General features: G+C 43.1%; 1 protein-coding gene across 1 annotated transcript in view; it reads left to right on the top strand.

The window, feature by feature from the left end:
- GUSB (glucuronidase beta) overlaps window positions 1–19,919 on the top strand; it is a 205,581-nt gene that overhangs the window by 99,514 nt on the left and 86,148 nt on the right. The window contains exons 7-9 of the mRNA XM_078679464.1: window positions 4,609–4,787; window positions 7,553–7,699; window positions 18,355–18,439. Coding sequence (XP_078535590.1) covers window positions 4,609–4,787; window positions 7,553–7,699; window positions 18,355–18,439 — 411 coding nt within the window. The remainder of the gene's footprint in view (window positions 1–4,608; window positions 4,788–7,552; window positions 7,700–18,354; window positions 18,440–19,919) is intronic.

The raw sequence follows: 19,919 nt of genomic DNA, 5'->3' as shown, positions 1-19,919 counted from the left end.
AAACGTGCATTACTGAGTGCAGAGTACTGTAAGGCCTCACACCCTCAAGAGTTAGAGCCGCCCCAACCCATCCCATGATTTTCGCATCCTTGACCCACAGATTAAAAAGACGGCATAATAAATTGATGCCTAAGTGCGTAAAAAGAATCCATACCTGACTCCGGGTGGTTGTTTCCTATGCTGTGCCTCGGACGGTCTTCCTGCGTCTGCCTTCCAGGGTTTGTCGTATTTTCAGGGTCTGTCTGTTTGCTCCGAGAGCGTCCTTTGGCCCTGGTAGGATTGCGCGGCCTGCTGCTTGCCTGTACCACTCCCCCAGGAAGATGCGTTTAGGTATCAGCTCCTTTTTATAGGGCCGTCTGTTTTGGAATTTCCACCCCAACCCCACAACTACCCATTCACCGCCCCCAGGATCTGAAAATGCAGCACGCCCACCTACCTACAAACAGATTGTAAATAAGTAAAGATGAGTGGTTAGCGTAGGGCAGGCTTCCGGTCGGATACCCCACCCCCTGCTCTCTTTGGAGGGGAGGGGCGCACGCGGCTCTGCAGGTGCATAGGTAGAGACGCGCGTGATTTACAAAAACAAGCATTGTGCACCCCGAGGTGACTAAAAGATAAATGTGTACATTTCCATGCATAACCTGTTTCTTGTTATAACTGTCCTTTAAAACCAGTCAAAACGAAACCTAAGAGCCGCGCGCGTGAGCTTCTACCGTAGACAGCTCACGTTGCGCGGCTCTTAGGTTTCGTTTTCCTAAGCGCATGGCAGAGTCACGCTCGCACACATGCGCGCTCACGAGGTCAAATCCGAGATCCGAGACTGAAAGCGCGTGCACCTCCCCTGTCCCAGCGCGTGCACCTCCCCCATTTACAAAGTATACTAAAGTATACACGAGGTCCCTTCGCTACGCTCGACCTAAAAAATGGTTCCTCTAAAATCTCTGCATTTATCTTCCATGGGTAGTTAATTGCACTCACTCCTTCCACTTCATTTACGTCCCCTACTGGCTCAGTGAGAAATGTGACTGTTTCAGCTGTAGGCACATCTGTATGTCCACTTCTCAAGCGTGTTTAAAGGTATCTATCAACAGGAAAGTATTCTTGTCCCTGCTGTGTTTCCCCAACTAGTTTGTTTAGGTCTTTCATTTATAAATGTAAAGTTAAAAAAGAATGGATCTCTTCCAAAACAGAACTCGCTTCCATTGTCTTTATGTTATGTTAAAGCGATTTAGAAAGTGCTTGATTGACTTAACCGGGCTTCCTAGCGCTAAAGAGATGACTACTCAAGAATGGCGCGCAGACAAGAACAACTTAAGAGCCAGGTTTTAAGTTGAGGAAAATATTCTTGGAGGATTGAGATGCAGACACCACAGTTTAAAGTCCAATTAAACACAATTTCCTTATTGCGTCAAGTGAGTGCCTCCCAAGAGTAAATTGAATGAAACAGCAGCACCCAAAAATGAAGTGCATAAAACAGCAAAGTGGATTGTTGGCAGAAGCTGTCTAGCCTAAGTGCACTTTAAAGCATAGGCCAGATTTGTATAGTTGGTAGGGCTTGTGGGTAGAAGCATTTGCCTTTCAACTAGAACGCACAAATCGTAGCAGGTTTCAGCATTTGAAATAAATATAACATGTAAAATAAATTGTTAATTACAGAAAAGAAAGAGGATTTGATTGCAAAGAAAAACCTATCATAAAACAAAGGTAAAATCTGTGTATTGTTTAACCAGGCCGCCCCTATGACTGGACGACCCGGGGGTTTGCACCGGATGGTTGAGGTGGCCGTATGCTCCCTGGCCAGACTCCATGCTCACACCAGACGTAAGACTATTTATGCCCCCAATATCCCACTACTTGGCATAACCAATCAACACTCTAGTATTGACTCCTGGTGCCTGGAGCCCTGGTTGATGGTGCGGCTCGACACCATTGGCGATTTATTCGATTATAATTGTTTCCAGTCATCCACGATCTCTGAGACAACCGCTATGCATAAAGTACAATTGTTGACTTACGCCATACGCACATGCTTCGAGCCACTTGGGCGGTCGTGGATGAGGAACCAACTGGTCGTCAGCCTACTCACACCCTTTACGTGGGTGTTAGTACACACAGTGTGACTTGGCTATACTGATTGCAATGCTCCTACCCTTATATCCTCTCTGCACCATCTTCGGGAGACATGGGAGACTGCATTCCAATAGGGTATGCATGAAAGGGAATGGGCCAGAGCACTTGAATAACAGTGACACACTCACATAATGCCTGTTTCCAATTCATTCACTTTTTTATCCTTCACCCGGCCTATCTCTCCCCATCCTGAATTAACAAAATTTTCCCCAGGACCTCTGCCTCCTGCCCACGTTGTTATCGGACCCTGTCAGACTTCTGTCAAATTATATGGGATTTACCATTCTTGATTGAGTATTGGTCCCAGGTATTCCAAGACCTGCCCAGTTGTAAAGACCTATCCCTCAGACCCATGTGGGAATGCTGTGAACTGGGGATATTTTGACACCCTCGTAGACATAGAGTGACGTTGTGGTTCTAGGATCTGGCTCTTCTTTTAGCTAAATGAGCGATCACGTCCAGTTGAAGTCTACAGTCGCCCCTTCTGTGCCATCCTGGTTCTCGACAACAATATGATGATCACAAGCAGAAAGCATAGTCCTCCATAGAGAATAGAGTAGAGGTCTGCATAAATATCCAAGGGGAGAGGAATGGGATGAGCTCTGACAGCATTGGGTGAAGATCTCCAGGATGACGCCTTGCTCCCATGATGAGAGGACCGCTCCCTTTATTCCTAAGCTATTCACTGGCCCTTCCAGACAACTATACTAAGTTGAGCACATGCCAAATTACCCCTCTCAGGTCTCGTCCTGTACAGTCACTATAGGTTACTCTCCACGGAGGGGTTCTTCCCCCTCCAATTCTCCCCCACCCTCTTCCAAATAGACAAACCCAACACCTTTCTGGTGGGGGCATCCAACCGTCCAAGAATTGAGCTTGCGTTCCTTGCTCACTCCCGCAGCATCGTAGACACTTGACGCGGATATTGACGAGACCCTCCTTTGGCACCTCCCCCTGGGTCCTCACTGCTCTACCTTCAGGCTCTGGTATATTTTACTCCCTACACTACTCTGTTTTATGAGATACATGCTCCACCCACATTAGCGATTCCGCAGAGTACCTGTACTACTGTCTCATGACTACCACTGCAACCAGTGATACCTTGTCACCATGAACGCCTCGTGTAACCCTTAAATACAATACTACTATTGTACTGTAAAATATATGTGCCTTTATATGCACCTTGTAACTGTGCTAGCAGAATCTGCTACTTTCCTATGCCAATGTTTATTATGCCACAAAACCTCAATAAAAAAGTTTTTTTTTAAAGTCTGTGCATTGTTTAAAGGTTCATCATTTTTGCCATAATTAACATTGTTAGGCACACCTGAAATATAATTATAGAGATGTGAAGGGTAGCACTCGGGAGGCCCTAGGAAAGGATCGGTAACCGGCGGTTAAACGGGTTAAGGTTAAACAGTTAAACTAAAACGGCAAAAAAGCAAATCTAAATAAAAACACAAAATGGATAGCGGAAAGCTAGAATATCACTAATCATGAAAAACCAGGGAATAAATGAGACTTAAAACGCACAAAAATACCTAAAGTAAAAACCACACTAAAATGAATCTAAGAAACATCTATTTTAATCAACTGGCAGGAAAATTAAACCTTAAGTGCTGTTATCACGTGACGCTTTTCCTTCCATTTGCGGCCAGATCTTCAAACAAAAATGTCATTTGACCATACCTTTATAATTAACCTGACAAGACGTGTTTCCCTTGCCTATTTAAAACATGCAGCCTTAAACCTTTCCCAACGTAATGATTATTAAAAAAAAAGGTCATTTTGGGTCCTTTCTGTTTTCCTCTTACTTCCTACTACTCTTAACTCCTCATTCTAAGACACACAACTTTTTGAAAAATGGCCTTAAAAACTTTGTATTCTTAATCTTTTTATGACATTTATTATTAGCCTTTTTGCCTTTTAAAGCATATGTTTAGTTTGTTTTTCTTTGGATTTGCACAAATTACCATGGACCGATGCCTCCTCATTTATTTCTAAGAGTGGGCAAACTAACAGAGTTGTTGCACCAATGCCAGGGTTATATCACTAATCCTTTGATCCTTCAATTGAGACTAAAGGTGTGTGAGCAGGGCTGCAATTGTACAAGTCTTAAAATGTTGCCGATCACTGATAATATGATGAATTTCCTGAGAAGCACCACTACCTTTCAATAGTGGGAGCTTTGTTGGTGTTGCCCCTCCAGCACTCTTGTCTGCAAAGTGATCTCCTTGCATGGTGGCATGACCGGACACAAATATATATACTCAGTTATGTAGCTTAATTTGCAAATGTTACCATTGCAGAGGGTGGGCTTAATTTAAGATAGAAAATATTTTTTTACATTTCAAAATTCTAATCATTGCTGGGTCTCGTACTGAGATAAAATATTTATTGGGACGAACCAAGTTCAGTTTTGCCGGATAGTAACTGAGGGGTCAAGGAAACTAACCCTGTTAAATGCTTTCTCTCTAGATCCGTGGTAAGGGCTTGGACTGGCCTTTAATCGTCAAGGACTTCAACTTGCTGAGGTGGCTTGGCGCAAATTCCTTCCGTACGAGTCACTATCCCTATGCGGAGGAGATAATGGACATGTGTGACAAATATGGCATTGTCGTCATTGATGAATGCCCCGGAGTGGGTATAAAAGAACCGTAAGGAATCTATCTTCATTTCTTTTCATTTATCGGCATTTTATCTTATTTGTCCACCGTTTAAATCTGCAGTAATGGCCCTTATTATACCAAGGTATCATTGGTCTGTGATCAGCCTGCTTAGGTGGGTAAATCAGCTGGTCTAATATGCTCCTTTTCACAGAGCTTGGTGATTTACAAGCAGTCTTTGTTCCCTCTTAAGACACCTTGGCTAAGGATGTTTTTATGCCATTTCTCCAAGACAGGACTGACTTGTCTTCCAGATCCACGTCAGAGGTTCATGAATGAGCACTAAGAATCCAGGGCACTTCTAGAAGGGTCTAATATTAGTAGAAGAATTTGCAGGTATTTTGAGTTGTACCCCAGTTCTTTACAGACAATAATATCCACAGTTGAAATCATGTCTGAACATCTGCCTTTGTGCATATTCTGTCACTGAGTGACAAAGTCATTGCTGTGCTTGCTTAAAAAGCCTGTATGCAGTAAAGAAATCAAAGCATATGCTTGATCTGGGAGCGGAAACGCAAGCATTCCCAGAGTCCCTGCTCAAAAATCAGTATCGGCTGTAGGACAAGTGGCCAGTCATCTCATGCATTAGCCATTCAGTGCGCAGTGGAGTACAAGTCCCTGAGGAATGTGTGTTGGTACATTGTGTGTGGCGGTGAAAGCACGGCACCACCATTTCTACATCCTACAACAGAGGTAATGACACTATCTGTCGCTGCCAAGTGGTCCAGTGCATATATGACACCTTTCGCAAGTACTGGACTTTAGCTAACAACAGTTTGCTTCCTGAGTTGTTTGAGTCCATACTTAAAATATTATATGAAGTGTAAGTTCCAGAATTCAACTTGATGTTGATTGAACAGTCAAGTCTGCCTGACCTACTATGTCTTAAAGCGTGCCCTTGGCCTCTCGGCCACTGTTCAGTTGCTTTACGCTATAGCAGTGACACAGACATATATACAGTCAGCGACCGGAAGAGAGAGCTTGTGAGAGACAGTAACATAGCAAGAATGAGACAGTTCTATCCAAACGCACAGTGCTTAAAACAACCTGCCAGAAGCCCCTTACACAAAAGGCACAGGGGAGAGCAGAAGAGATTCCACAGTATGCCTACTTTAAATGAATTATGCATGCTGTACATGCATTGTAGCTAGAGAAACATGTTTCATAAATACTAGAAAAATCCAGGTAATGTGTGTATTTTGGGGTATAAGTTAGGGCTAGATGAGCAGTGATTTGTCATTACTTTTAAGTACCTTGCTTAGGTTTTCTGGCTATAGCCTACAGCTGGCCATTTGCCGAAACAGATGCAGGAGGTTTGGTGGGATATCCATGAATGTTCAAGGGTCTCTTCTCTGATTACACATCTGAGACTCAAGTGAAAGATGTTCATATTATTTGAAGACCAAGGGCCAGATGTACGACCAACAATTTTGCGGCTCGGAAATTGTGTCGCAATAGCGACTCGGAATTTGCGAGTCGCAAAATGAGATGTACAACAGTATCAAAGACACTGTTTGTGATTCCCAATGGGGTCGCAAATTGCGAGACTCAGGAATATTAATGAGCCACTCGCAATGTGCGACCCCATTGGGAATGGCAGACCCACCCAGGTATGGTGGCCTGCTGGGCTCAGCAGACCACCATGTCTGGTACTGCTTTTAAATAAAGCAGTTTTCTTTTAATGCAGCCGGTATTCCTTAAAGGATAACGGAATGCATTAAAAAAAATAAAAATGAAACTTTTTCGTTTCATTTTTTAAGGGCAGGTAGTGGTCCCTGGGACCACTGCCTGCCCTTAAAAAAGTATTTTCAGAGCCTGTCACAAAGGGTAAGGGGTCCCATGGGGACCCCTTCCCATTTGCAACTCCATTACCACCCCCTTGAAGAGAGTGGTAATTTGCGAGTGTTTTGTGACCGCAAAACATTGCTACATACCTTTGTGGTTGCTATTAGGAAGGGAAAGCCCCTTCCTAATAGCGAGTCGTAAAACCTATTTAGCGAGTCGCAAATAAATTGAAACTCACTAAATAGGCTTTGTACATGGCCCATGAAGTTTTTGGATGCGCAAACGGGTCGCAAACCCATTTGCGCATGCAAAAACGGGTCGTACATCTGGCCCCAGGTTCTTTGCTTATTTAGCATTAGGAGCGTGTTCAGACCTTCTGGTTCTTAACTATGAAACGTGGCCTGGTCACTCTGCTAGATCAGGCTCAATCCAGTAAGTGTCTCTTCATAATTCCTAAATGTAGCAGTCATTACAAATACTGTGCTTGATGCTGTCCGATCTGAAGCATCTGTCCATAGTAGTTTCTGTGGCCAAGAATCCCATGATTCAGTTGCATATCTCTAAACAAACTCAAAGTGGCATTTTGTATTTGCAAACTTCATTCATATTCCCAACCACAAGACCCATGCATTGACGAACATGACTGTAGGGACAAAGTGAAAGGAAAGTTATTTTTAAGACGCTTGCGGGGCATACTGTAGCGGAGTATAAAGTGTCCATGCGTGTGTTGTTAGTACAAGCACTATTCTTGAGATGCATTGTGAGCAGATGAAATCTATCCATTAATTGAGTGAAGAACAGATATTCTAATTCTGAACGAAAAGAACAGGGCAGCTTGTAATTTCCTACAAATGTGGTTTTCTGAATGGCTGAATCTTCACCGGTATGTTACTCTGAGATCTACACTTATTTAATACAGAAATTGAAAATACTTCTACCTCTTCTTTGACATGGTTTGTTATTTCTTCTAGCGCAAGCTTTGGAAACAAATCCCTCGCTCACCATCTAGTTGTAATGGAAGAACTAGTTCGCAGAGACAAAAACAGGCCTTCAGTCGTGATGTGGTCTGTGGCCAATGAGCCAGCTTCTGAACTTCCGCCAGCTGAGTACTATTTCAAGTGAGTAGTCGGTATGTATTTGCTGGATGGCACTTTATGGAGAGGGAAGGACAGAAAAAAATCAGTGGTGTGGCAGAGAATTTGTTGGTTGTGGGTTTCACTTCTTGGACAACATTTATACCAAGAATAAAGAAATCAAGGTTTGGAAAATTTCTTCATTTCCTGCATTGCTCACTAGAGAGGGCTCACCTAGGTTACCATTAACTGGGCTTGTGTTTCATCATACATTAACATTTATGTTCAATAACAGGCATGTTGGGTGATTTACCATGGGCATTACATATTGACACGCCATCCCCAAGTACACATTGACGTTAGCCCAACAGAGTACTTGGAAGTAGTAGATTATAGTACACACAGAGGTTGATGAACCATCTACAAGCATGCCCTGTTATGAATGCAGGTCGGACTTTATACTTAAAAAACCTATCTTCACTGTTGGTGATTGAATGGGTCGACTTTTCCCACGACTCACACAAAAGACCACAGGGTTCGCTTAGTGTGATCCTGGGCAGAAGCAGGTGAAATAGTTCTTTTTTGGTACAAAAGGGGGTGGTGATGGACGGAGCATCTGAACCAATCAAACACACACACCCAGTCAACAGATCTGGTTTTAATCCATCACCGTTCTTTAGCCCACCCTGCCACCCCAGTTCAGACATGGCCATATGCAAATCAGTCTGACCCTGTGCCACATGGGAACAGTCCAACCCGAACTGCCAAGCCAAGCCATGCCTTCCCTGGACCGGAAACAAGCTTCTTTTTATGCACTTCATGCATCGCATGAGAAGCATGACTTCTAAAGCATTGCCAGTTCACCCTTTCATAGCTGCCAAGTTTTCAGATGGCCTATGTGTGACATATCCATGACTTAACGGTGCATATGAGTGAATTTCGCTTGTCAAATATATGACACTTCTCAGTTATTACACAAGGCGAGTGAATTTAAAACGCATTCGCAGGCCTCGAAAAACCTTACAAATATTGACAGACCTGCAGGTCAAGTAACTGTTAATTATCTGCTCGACCTTTGAAGCGGAAGCTATATTTTTGTATTTATTTTTTTAGTGTCAAAATAAAGTATCCTGAAGATAGTCGGGGTTAAGGGACTGCACAAAATACATAGACTTGTGAACATTAGGAGAAGGCAATACTGTCTAGTCTCTTTTTTTTTTTTAAATAATAGGATGCATAAAGGTTGAGAGGCTTTATTTGCCCTATCTTTATCAAAAAAGAACTATTTTATCGTGTGCAAGACATTTCAAATGTAGGTTCAAGTAAAACTATCATTCTCATGAACACATTCGACAGTAATTTATTTTATCTGGGTGTCAGCTGCTCTCAAGTAACCAATGTTTTACAAAAACAAAAGCATGTCTGTACAACACTACAGTGCGACATCAGGATAAGTGTAAGTCAGAAAAAGATTTCACTTGTAAACTGTAATTCATGGACAATGTATTTAAACTACTATGCGACTTACTGTGAAGTAATTATATGACTAAGAAGTCGAACATTGCCCTCTGCTGTCATAAAGTGATCAGGAAAGCTTTATATGAAATTAGTATATAAGGTACACAACACCCTCCCCTTGCCCACCCCAGCTTTACCTCTGTAATCTAAACAAAAGCCAACTCAAAACAATTAATGCATGCTGTTTGCGCCTGACCCACTGACTGTAATGCTCTGCTTGAATTTTTTATTTTTTTTTGCAGTTTTATATTGCTCAGATTTCACCCGAAGGTATTGGAGTGCTTTAAATGAGCAGTAGTTACATTAGACAAGGACACACATTTTTTTCCCAGGCACTGGGAGATACAGTGATTTGCTCAGAATTAAAGGATGTTGAGCCGATGTTATGAGTGTATTTGTGGGTGTATGAGTGCCTGCGTGACTGTCAGTGGGTTTGAGAGTGCCTGTGTGGTTCTGTCAGTGGGTATCTGTGAGTGAGGCTGTGATTGGTTGTGTGGGTCTGTAAGTTGTTGTGTGAGTACCTGCATGGGTCTGTGACTGAGTCTGTGAGTGCCTGTTTTAGTCTGTGAATGGTTCTGTGAACGCCTACATGTGTGTGTGTGTGTGTGTGTGTGTGTGTGTGTGTGTATGTGTGTGTGTATGGCTGGCTGGCTGCAAGGGGTTGAGAGTGGCTGTGAGACTGCCTGTGTGGGTCCATAAGTAGCTGTGTGAGTGCCGGTGTTCGTCTGTAAGTAGGTGTCCAAGTCGGTCTATGAATGGTTCTATGAGTGGCTGCATGAGTCTGTAAGCGGGTATGTGATTGCCTGTGTGGGTCTGTGGGTGGGTGTGTGAGTGCCTGTGTGGGTGTGTGAGTGCCTACATGGGTATGTGAGTGGGCCTGTGAGTGCCTCCATGGCTCTGTGAGTGGATGTGTGAATGCTTGTATAGGTCTGTGAGTGGGTGCATGACTCCCTGTTCAGGTCTGTAAATAGGTATGAGAATACCTGTGTGGGTGTCTGAGTGGATCTGAAAGTGTTTTTTTTTCTTCTTTAAATTGCATCAAGATTTGTGGATCCATTGTGGATTTACACAGGGCTGTGCTGAACCTCCTGGGGGATCCCTGTGTTCCCTAAATGGAAAACACCCCGATATAACTCAATTTCATACCCAACATCTCCGATCTCCTCAATGACGCTATCCTGTACTCCAACCCCCGACTCTCAGCAATACCTCAACCAAAGAACAATGCTACTTGGTCATCCTTTGACACTTACTCCGTAGAAGAAATTGGCAGACTGCTCAGCGCCCTGAAACCTTCCAATCACCTCTCTGACCCCCTTCCTGCTAACGCTGTAAAAGACTTTTCCCCTTGGTTTCTCCCACTCTGGTCTAAGATTATCAATAGCTCTCTTCAACAAGGATCCATCCCCAACGCCCTCAAAGTAGGGCAAGTCACACCGCTACTAAAAAAAACAACAGCAGACCCCACTGATCTAAACAATTACCGCCCTATTACAAACATTCCCACTCTCGCTAAACTGTTGGAAAAATGCGTTCAACTACAACTGACTAAACACATAGATAAGTTTGATCTCCTAAACGCTCATCAGTCAGGCTTCCGAGCAGGGCACAGTACCGAAACTGCCATGACTCACATAGTGGACGATGCCCTCCAAATCCTAGACCAAAACGATACCTGCCTCCTCATCCTTCTGGATCTCTCCTCAGCATTCGATACAGTCAAACATGAGAACTTACTCGAACTGTTAAACACAAGAATGGGCATATCTGGGACTGTGCTAAAGTGGTTCACCTCATTTCTACACAACCGGACACAAAGAATCAAAAGCAACAACCTGCTGTCCTCTCCGGTACCGGTATCGCTAGGCGTCCCTCAAGGATCCTCCCTCTCCCCAACACTGTTCAACCTAGTTATGGAACCTCTCACCACGTTGCTACAGGCTTCTAATGTGCACTTTCACATGTATGCCGACGACACCCAACTTTATCTCAAAATACAATCTCCCAAGGACATCATGCTGCTGAACACCACGATCAGAAACACCCAATCCTGGCTTGCTGAGAATCACCTCAAACTCAATGCACTGAAGACCGAGTTCCTCCTGATCTCACCTCCCGCTAAAATATCCACGGCTCAAACATGGCTTAAGCAATTAACGGCTCTAAATGTACAGCCCATCGTAGTAGACTCAGCAAAATCTTTAGGCATAACACTTGACACCAATCTCAACATGCAGCAGCACATCAGCAAGGCAACCAAAGGAGCGAACTTCCAAATCAATACCCTGAGAAAACTTAAACCCTTCCTTCCTGCCAAAGACTTCCAAACTGCAGTACAATCTATAGTCATCCCGCACATAGAATACGGTAGCACCGCCCTCTGCGGGCTCCCCCTAACTACTACGGCACCCCTAAGAGCGTCCCTTAACGCCGCAGCGAGACTCGTCACAGGCTCAAAAAAACACTCGCATATCTCCCCGGACTTTAAATCACTGAACTGGCTACCTTTTGAAGCCAGAATCCAACTGAAAATCGCATGCATGACACACAAGGCTGTGCATCTGAATTCACCCGCCTACCTCACTCAAAAGTTGACAATTTCGGGTGGCTCCCGAACTACTAGGAGCACAAGCAATCTTTTGCTGAAACCTCGAAGATTTCGGAAGGAAAAAAAGTATAAACGCTCCTTTTCAGGAATGGCACCCAGGATCTGGAACTCACTCCCTCCTGAAACAAGGCTCATCTCCTCCAACACAATCTTTAAGAATGAAGTTAAAGCGATCCTCATGGCAAAATACACATGACCTATTACTACGTATCACTCATGAATCTGCTCTGTAAGCCCTGCCCGTCCATGGCCTATTGTACCCTGTATTATCGAATTATGTAATTGTATACGCTCACTCTTTGTATTTTGTTATAATGTTTGATGCACCTGGTTGATTATGTATATTGTTTACATTGTTGACGCACCTGGTTGACTTTGCACACTTTACCCTCTCCACTTCAACCATCCTTACTTCCCTTCTACTGTCACACCTGTGGGACTATACATCCTGCACACACCCACCTCAACTAGGCCCACCTTTAAACTCTAAATACTCTAAACATGCTTAAGCAAGTATATGCTCCTTGCTATGGCACTTTATGCTATTGACACAATTGTTTGTCTATACTCAGTGTACCTACACTACCACACCTTTGACCTACCTCATGTCCTTTGACCTACCTATGTAACTAGCACCTTGTACCTAACTACCTCATATATTACTTTGTATATTCGCTTCTTTACTTTGTATTTTTACTTTGTATTTTTTACTTGTAAAGCGCTCTGATATCTGCAAAGATCTTGTTCGCGCTGTATAAAACTCTCAAATAAAATAAATAAATAAATAAACATAGGTTTCTCTGACACTCCTCTAACACACCCTTGGGGTCAGGGTACCTCTACCCTAACTCCTTTAATAATTTATAAGATACATTTTAAGACCCAGGAACATTTCCTGATACTTAAAATGGCGGCTGCACCCTCCTGGTCAGATTGTGCTCAGCCAATTACGGTGTTGCTGGTGGTGTGTGACACTGAGGATCTGTGTTGCTAGATATACAATTATGTTTTTCCCTTAACTCCGCAAACACTGAACGCATTTACACCAAATCACAAAAAGGGCTCTTTCTGGAACAAGAACTACCTCCCTGCCATATTTGTTGTAATTCTGTCCTGAAGTTTGGGCTGTAGTCTTGTTTAAAATCCCATTGGGAAATTGCACGGAACAGGCACTTTTTTTGACCCCCTCCTTTTTTTCTGCCCCCACTTGATAAATCACTCCAAAACCTTCCATGCGAGAACTAGACAAACTGGGCTCCTTTTTTTTGGGAAAACTTAGTGAAGATTCGTCAAACTGTGTGGAAGGTATAAGCAAGTCAAAAATCATGTTTCCTGTGCAATCTAAGTACGATCTATAACTACATACTGGTGACTGCCAGTAGGTAATGTATGTTAAAAAAAACTGAAATCAATTTACATATGGAGTCATTACGATGGCGGGCGGACTAGAGTCCGTCCACCATCGCGGTGGGGATCGGGACCGCCCGCCATGCATGCGGCGGTCCCGCACTCCAAATTAGGATGGCGGTCGCATCTTGCAATTTAACATTGCGGTGGGTGCTGCTGACTGCAGCACCCGCAGCTATGTTGAAAATGCAGATTGTGCAAAATCAATTAAATAATTAACACTCAATAATTAATTGTTAATTATTCCCAAATTGACTTGCCACTCTATACCCCCGCAAACCTAACAGCCTGCAAGTAACATACAACATAAATAAATCCGTATTACATAAATGACATAATAAATATCAATCATATGAATAAAAATGTATTCAGGAATTTTTAATTACCTAGTTAACTTCCCACCCCATTCCCTTACAAACCCAACAACTCGTTACAACACTATAAATTAGTATTATGTACTATAGAGCATCACAACTACATGTCATGGTGGAATGGTCCCAACGTGAATCAGATTGACACTGGCTACATATGGACCGAGCAGTGGCTGGGATGACGATTTGGGATATGCTCTGAAAACCGAGGGTGGACCGACCCGCGAATATATATCTAAGCCCTCCCACTAGAACAACTTCAACTATATGGGGTACGATACTAAAACAGACGGAATGGTTAAAATTCCCTTCGCCCTTCAGCCCCATACATCACAACCCGGCGTTCCCTCCTGAGATGCAGCCCGAGCCCTTCGATGCGTGGTAGGAGGAGGGTTGCCTTACTTAAGCTGATATCTTCCATAACTGGGACATATTGACCTTCGAAAACTGCCAAAGGAACTTTAATCTCCCACACACTGAATACTTTCACTATATCCAACTGCGACACTGGGTCCTTCAGCCTGACGTTAGAGAGGGAGCCACAAGGGAACTCACAGCAATAGAACGCTTTGTAAGGGGGACAGGGACAATGAAAGAAGCCATCTCCTTGCTTTACTCACTACTGTTAAGAACACTACCGTCCAGTCCCCCACGACACCCTGCATTCTGGGAACGCATATTAGGTCACGACATTACAGAGGCACAATGGAAGTACTTGTGGAGAGACATCAGATGACACAACCACTCGCTGGGACAATGGGAAGCACACTATAAGATTCTCTATGACTGGTACTTATGCCCCATGAAATTAAAAAAGATATTCCCGAATACCGTGGACCTCTGATGGCGCGGTTGTGGCCTACTGGGGGACTTCCGCCATATATGGTGGGAAGGCCCGACAATTTGGACTTTTTGCACTGAAATCCTAGCCCAAATCAAGGAGATTCTCGGTTACCCGATTCCAAAAACTCCAGACTTTGCACTCCAAGGTCTCAGAGACTACAGTCTGAAATAACAACAGCAGATAAAGCCATAATGTGGCTCTGCCTGGGGGCAGCCAAGAAGTCCATAGCGACGGCGTGGAAAAAGAAAGAGGCACCAGCCTTGACTCAATGGCACGCACGCTTATGGCGGGCACTCTTTATGGAACGCATGTGTGACATCTTTAGAGACGAAAACAAAAGCTTTTAATATACCCGGGGCCCACTTGTTAGCTACCTATCCAAGGGGCTTCCATTAACCACCTGCCCCTCAAGAATCAGGGCACTACACCTCATCCAATTCCAAAAAAGACCACCACTCCTACAAAAGTCCTCGTAATGATTACAGACACTCCCGACGTCACACAGGTCCTCAACCAGGCTTATTAATTTAAGTTCACATTTTTCCTTTATCTTACTCTATTTATTCTCTTTTTGTATTTTATCTTTGGTTCTCTCTCTGATGCGACTTCCTCCCGGGCAAACCCATGAGACTGCCACAAGGGCAACGATTCGGGAGGACATCGTGTCACGATACATGAGGGAGCTTAACTTTGGGGGGAATAGAGAAACTAGTTGTATAATTCATGGTAATACTGGTCTTCGCAGTTAAAGAGAAGATTCTCTGACCTACATGTATGTTTCTGCACCACAAAATTGTGTCACAAAGGTTATATGAGCGAAGAAGATAAAAGAATGTATTACTATGCCTGTGATGTATGAAAAGTTATGATAATAAAAAACAGGTTTAACAAAAATAAGTATTAAAAATGAACTAAAAAATTCTAAATCATTTATTACAAGCTAGATTTTAAAAACAATTAACAGTTATATGAACAATAATAACACATCCAGCTACTATATCCTTAAAACACATAACAATTATTGAAAAACGATAACCACTGTTAGTGAAAATGATAATACCAACATTGATCTAATTTACAATATCACTTTCCTAAAAAAAATAGATTCTTGTCAACAATATTTGCATGTCACAATATTTAATTTCTGATATTTCTGTCTCAAGATATTTTTAAATCAATATTTTGTCCAAACACTATTATCAGCTACACCGACTTATAAATATCACTCAATCGAATGGCCCAGTAGCAAGGAGAGACATCCATCTCTTGAGCTCGAATGTCAGTGGACTTAATGCCAGGAAAATGAGGCTACTACTTCCCATTAATGACTATCATGATACTAATATTGTTATATCGCAGGGGTCTCATTTGACCTCAAAGGTGAAAATTGCGGCACTTGGGGTGAAAATAGACATTTTACTTTCAATGGCACATATTCCAGGTGAGGATTTCCGGCCCTCGCAGGCTTCATTGACTCAGAGGATGGGGTCTTACAAGGATCACTTTTCAACATTCCTGTCATGATGATAAACACCTCTGGACCCAGCATAGGCTCATTAGATTTTAAATGCCTTTAACATCTGGTTGGGGAGAAGACTTCGGTACCATCTTGGATAGCGCTCATGATAGATCCTGACTCATAACTAAGGCAAAAGGGTACTGTAAATCTTGGAAATATTAAATATAGTTGACAATTGGACATTGCGGCAGACCAGGATCAGACACCTTAGACTTATGTTGGACTAACTATTGGTTGTTATGTGTACATACTTACTCCCCATAACATTATCTAATCATTTCCCTGTCATGCTTAATCTAAATGTTCCTGTGTAATGTTTCTGTGTATAGGTGTAGGTCCCTAAAGCACCTATGGTGGGTTCCCACAGATTTGCTGAGTAACTCGATCTTGAAGATCAAAGTTCAGTACCCAATGAGGAACTTGAATTTGGCGCCATGTGTTAATATATCAAACCCCAGACTTCTGAGGAGGCTTAGAGGAAGGGCAGGTCTCTTAATCAATCTTTCACTCACAGTAATGTTGTTGAGGAACAGGAGAACTCAAGGGGTGTAGTGGTTGACAACCATGGCATTCTTAATCCTTTCATCGCATTCTGCGTTGAGCTGGACGTGGTCGAAGTCTACTCCTAGAACCAAGCAGATTTCTCATTTCTTGTGTGGCATGATGCTTGCCTGGACAGATGACATCTGCAGTCTGTCATCCAAACCCGTGTCAGTGGCTGAGGTTAAAACAGACATTGTCTTGCATGGGAGGTCCCTGGCATCAGACTGATTCGCAACAGAGTTCTATAAAAAATATGGAGACATCATTGTTCTGCTATCCCTGACTTTGTATAAAATTACAGGTACCACCTACCGCCAGGAAAGTGGTCATCATAATCCTGTTAAAACCAAGTGCACTGTTCTTCAGCCAGACTGCTGTTATTTATCAGTGGAGACACCAAACTACTATCTCTTATTGCCAGCTAGCGGCTTCATCCCTTGAGGACAGGACAAGCTCTCCCCAACCGAGTAGAATTGCTACCTGCCAGGGCAACATTACACAATTTACGTACAGTATTCACTATGATGCACTTTCTGGACCTCCGCTTCAGATGGCAGCAGTTTGTTTTTTTAGATGTTGAGAAGGGCTTCGATTCACTATTATGCAACTTTCTAGTGGAGACAGTGTACAGAATTGATGTTGGAGACTTCACGCTTCAACTTATAACCTTGCTACATGCACACCTCTCGTCCACTGTTAGGATTAATCGGAGTGATTTGCCATCACTTGCTGGACCAGACAGGAATGTTCTCTGTCATGCTTAGTGTTTGTATAGTGCCATGGATTCACCCTTTCTATACTTTATGCCGACAGAGGTGGAAAGTACACCACGTTTAGGAGTCACAGGTGACAAACCGCTCTATGTGAAAAATCCAGAGGTTGATCTTTCCCCAATTACTCCTATAAATCTAGAGGTTAGCTTTTCCTCAATTACTTACACCATTATCAGATTTGGCCAGTTTTCTTGAGTCCATGCACGTTTGGGGAAAGTCCAGGATAATCCTTCTCCACCAGAAGCCCAAAGCTAGAATTCCCATGCGCTAGCGAGTGAACAGGGATTGTGAAGTTGTGATTCCATAGAATTGATTTAATGCTGTCAACTAACACCTTACTGTTGCTTACCTATACGAATAGTAAGGCCCTTATCAAGTTATTTACATTTATGTTTTTTCGGTTTTTTTAAATTTCTTTAATGCTATGTGTAGCTTTTAGGCTACTTCATACTACTAGTGTTTTTTATAGATTCACTGAAACCAAGAAAGTAAAAGTGATGGAGTCTGCTATGATGGTCGAAAGTCTTGTCCTATATTCTCCTGTCGCGACCCAAGTCTGGGCAGTGCTCCATTGAAGGAAAGCCAGTTAATTTCCACTCTCAAAAGGTTCTTGAATCGCATGAGATTGGGTTTAGAGCTCAGATTGTAGCTGAGGCCACATTCTCCATCATTCTTGGTCCTTGGGTTTGCAGGGATCTGCCTCCAAGTTTCTTTCTCTTGAAGGTCCATGCTTGATCAGATGTGCAAACATTGAATGGAGGTTTCTTAAAGTTGCTTAAGGAGTTATTTTTCAAACGTCTGAACTATTTCAGTTCAACCCTGAGAATATGTAAAATGTCAATCTATTAAAGATGGAAGGCCATAAACCTGGTGTTGCAGTAAAGTAACTTTTTGTTTCTGAATATAACCATACAATCTTCTTGTTTGCTGTGTAGTCCTGTTTGACTAATCTTGGTGATGTGCATTTATTACTCAACCGGTCTGTATCTGCTCATACAAAGGCTAGCGAACCTGGCAGACGCGACTTTTCTATCAAGCACAAATGAATCGCGTGTCATGGATTTAAGCTGTTTTTCTTACTTGTTTTGTATTTTTTCTCATTTGTATTTTACAATAGAACTGTGATCGCTCATACTAAGGCCCTGGATCCCACCAGACCAGTAACCTATGTGACTGCCTCAAATTATGCACGTGACAAAGGTGTAAGTATTTTTCATAAGTACAAATAAATTCGTTTTTTATTGTTACATTCTTTAATGGACCTGTGATTGCTTGTATATAATTGAGTGGCTGCAGCAGATCAGCTGGGAAAGGCTTAAACACTTTTGTAGTTCTTTTTTCGCTTGTGATAATTTTTATGGCAATAGTAGCTTTAAATCATGCAAATGAAATGAAACCTGTACTGGTGATGATAGAAGAGTTGTATGCAACTTCAACAAACGCTTGTTTGTGCTACATTTCTAGGGTCTATTCGTGAGAACCTCTTCCTTGCATTCTTAGTTTGTATCACCCAGGTCAACCCCTGGCGGAGTGGCCTTGGATGAATGCAGGTTAAAGTACCCAGGATGAAAATAGGTCCAAGAGGTAGACAAATGTAGCCATAGACGGTGCATGACATCAATAACCAAACCTAAAAGAGAAAATCAGAAGACCCAGACACACACAACTCTTTCTGCATACTGGGAATGCTGAACCAACTTATCTGCTGAAGAGGTGAGAGGTCTGCGTGGCAGATTGCAGCAGCCAAAGAAGGGCCAAACAAAACAGGTCCCTCCAGACAGTGCCCCATGTATGATACAAAGATATATATGTTCAATAGCAAATAGGTAAGAAAGGGTAGTAAAAGAATGCACAGAAAGCTGTCCCACTCAAGTAGTTTGCTGAAGAAGTACTTTACATGTGCAAAAAGGCTTTGACCATCAGGCACAAAGTCTAATATTTAGGAGGTGAATTGCAAGTGCAGGTGAATTGGCCTGGTCTCAAGATGGCCGCTTGGCCATATGAAGGTCAGTGGGCTTGACCTCACTATGCTAATCTTATCATGTTCTATGCTTAGAGGACTGCACGATCTTATCATTTGATGTGTGACCCAAACATTTACGGCCAGAGATACAGGGTCTCCTGATAGACAGCTCTACAGGGTGCATCTGGTGTGGACGTGGACTTCTCACACACCCTGTGCCTCTTGTCAGCTATGTAGTGGCGGCCCATGGTTTAGTCAGAGGAGGAGCCTTGTCCACAGAGTCATGCGCCTTAAAAAGGAAGAGATGTTGCAGCATCGAGCGTCCTGCTAGGTCCCCAGGAAGGGCCCTCAGATTCCAGATTCTCCACCATCGACTACATCCATGCTCTGGCGCAGGTGTAGTCTGACCCCTCAGTGTTCTGGTTAGTTGCTTCCCAGGCCCGCAGTACCATCTCACTAACTCCACCAGTACTTGTGTGAGGTAGGAAGTGGCACCAAAGCCTCCTACTCATTCTCCGCAATAGGACATTTCCAGAATCCTGAGGGGGTTTGTAGCTTTTAGTTGCTGGCCAGGCAGAAGCCTTGGCAGAGGACTTTACTTATCAGCCCTGTACCATGGCCATGCTCGCCATCCTCCACCGTTACATATTTTTTTCGTAGGTTGATTGTTATTTCAATGCCGGTTGCCCTTGCTTGGCCAACAGGTGTTGCAGCAAATT

The sequence above is a fragment of the Lissotriton helveticus genome, chromosome 3_1, assembly GCF_964261635.1.
Source record: "Lissotriton helveticus chromosome 3_1, aLisHel1.1, whole genome shotgun sequence".
Taxonomy (NCBI): Eukaryota; Metazoa; Chordata; class Amphibia; order Caudata; family Salamandridae; genus Lissotriton; species Lissotriton helveticus.
Note: the sequence above shows the minus strand (reverse complement) of the source record. Positions and strands in the feature narration are given on the sequence as shown.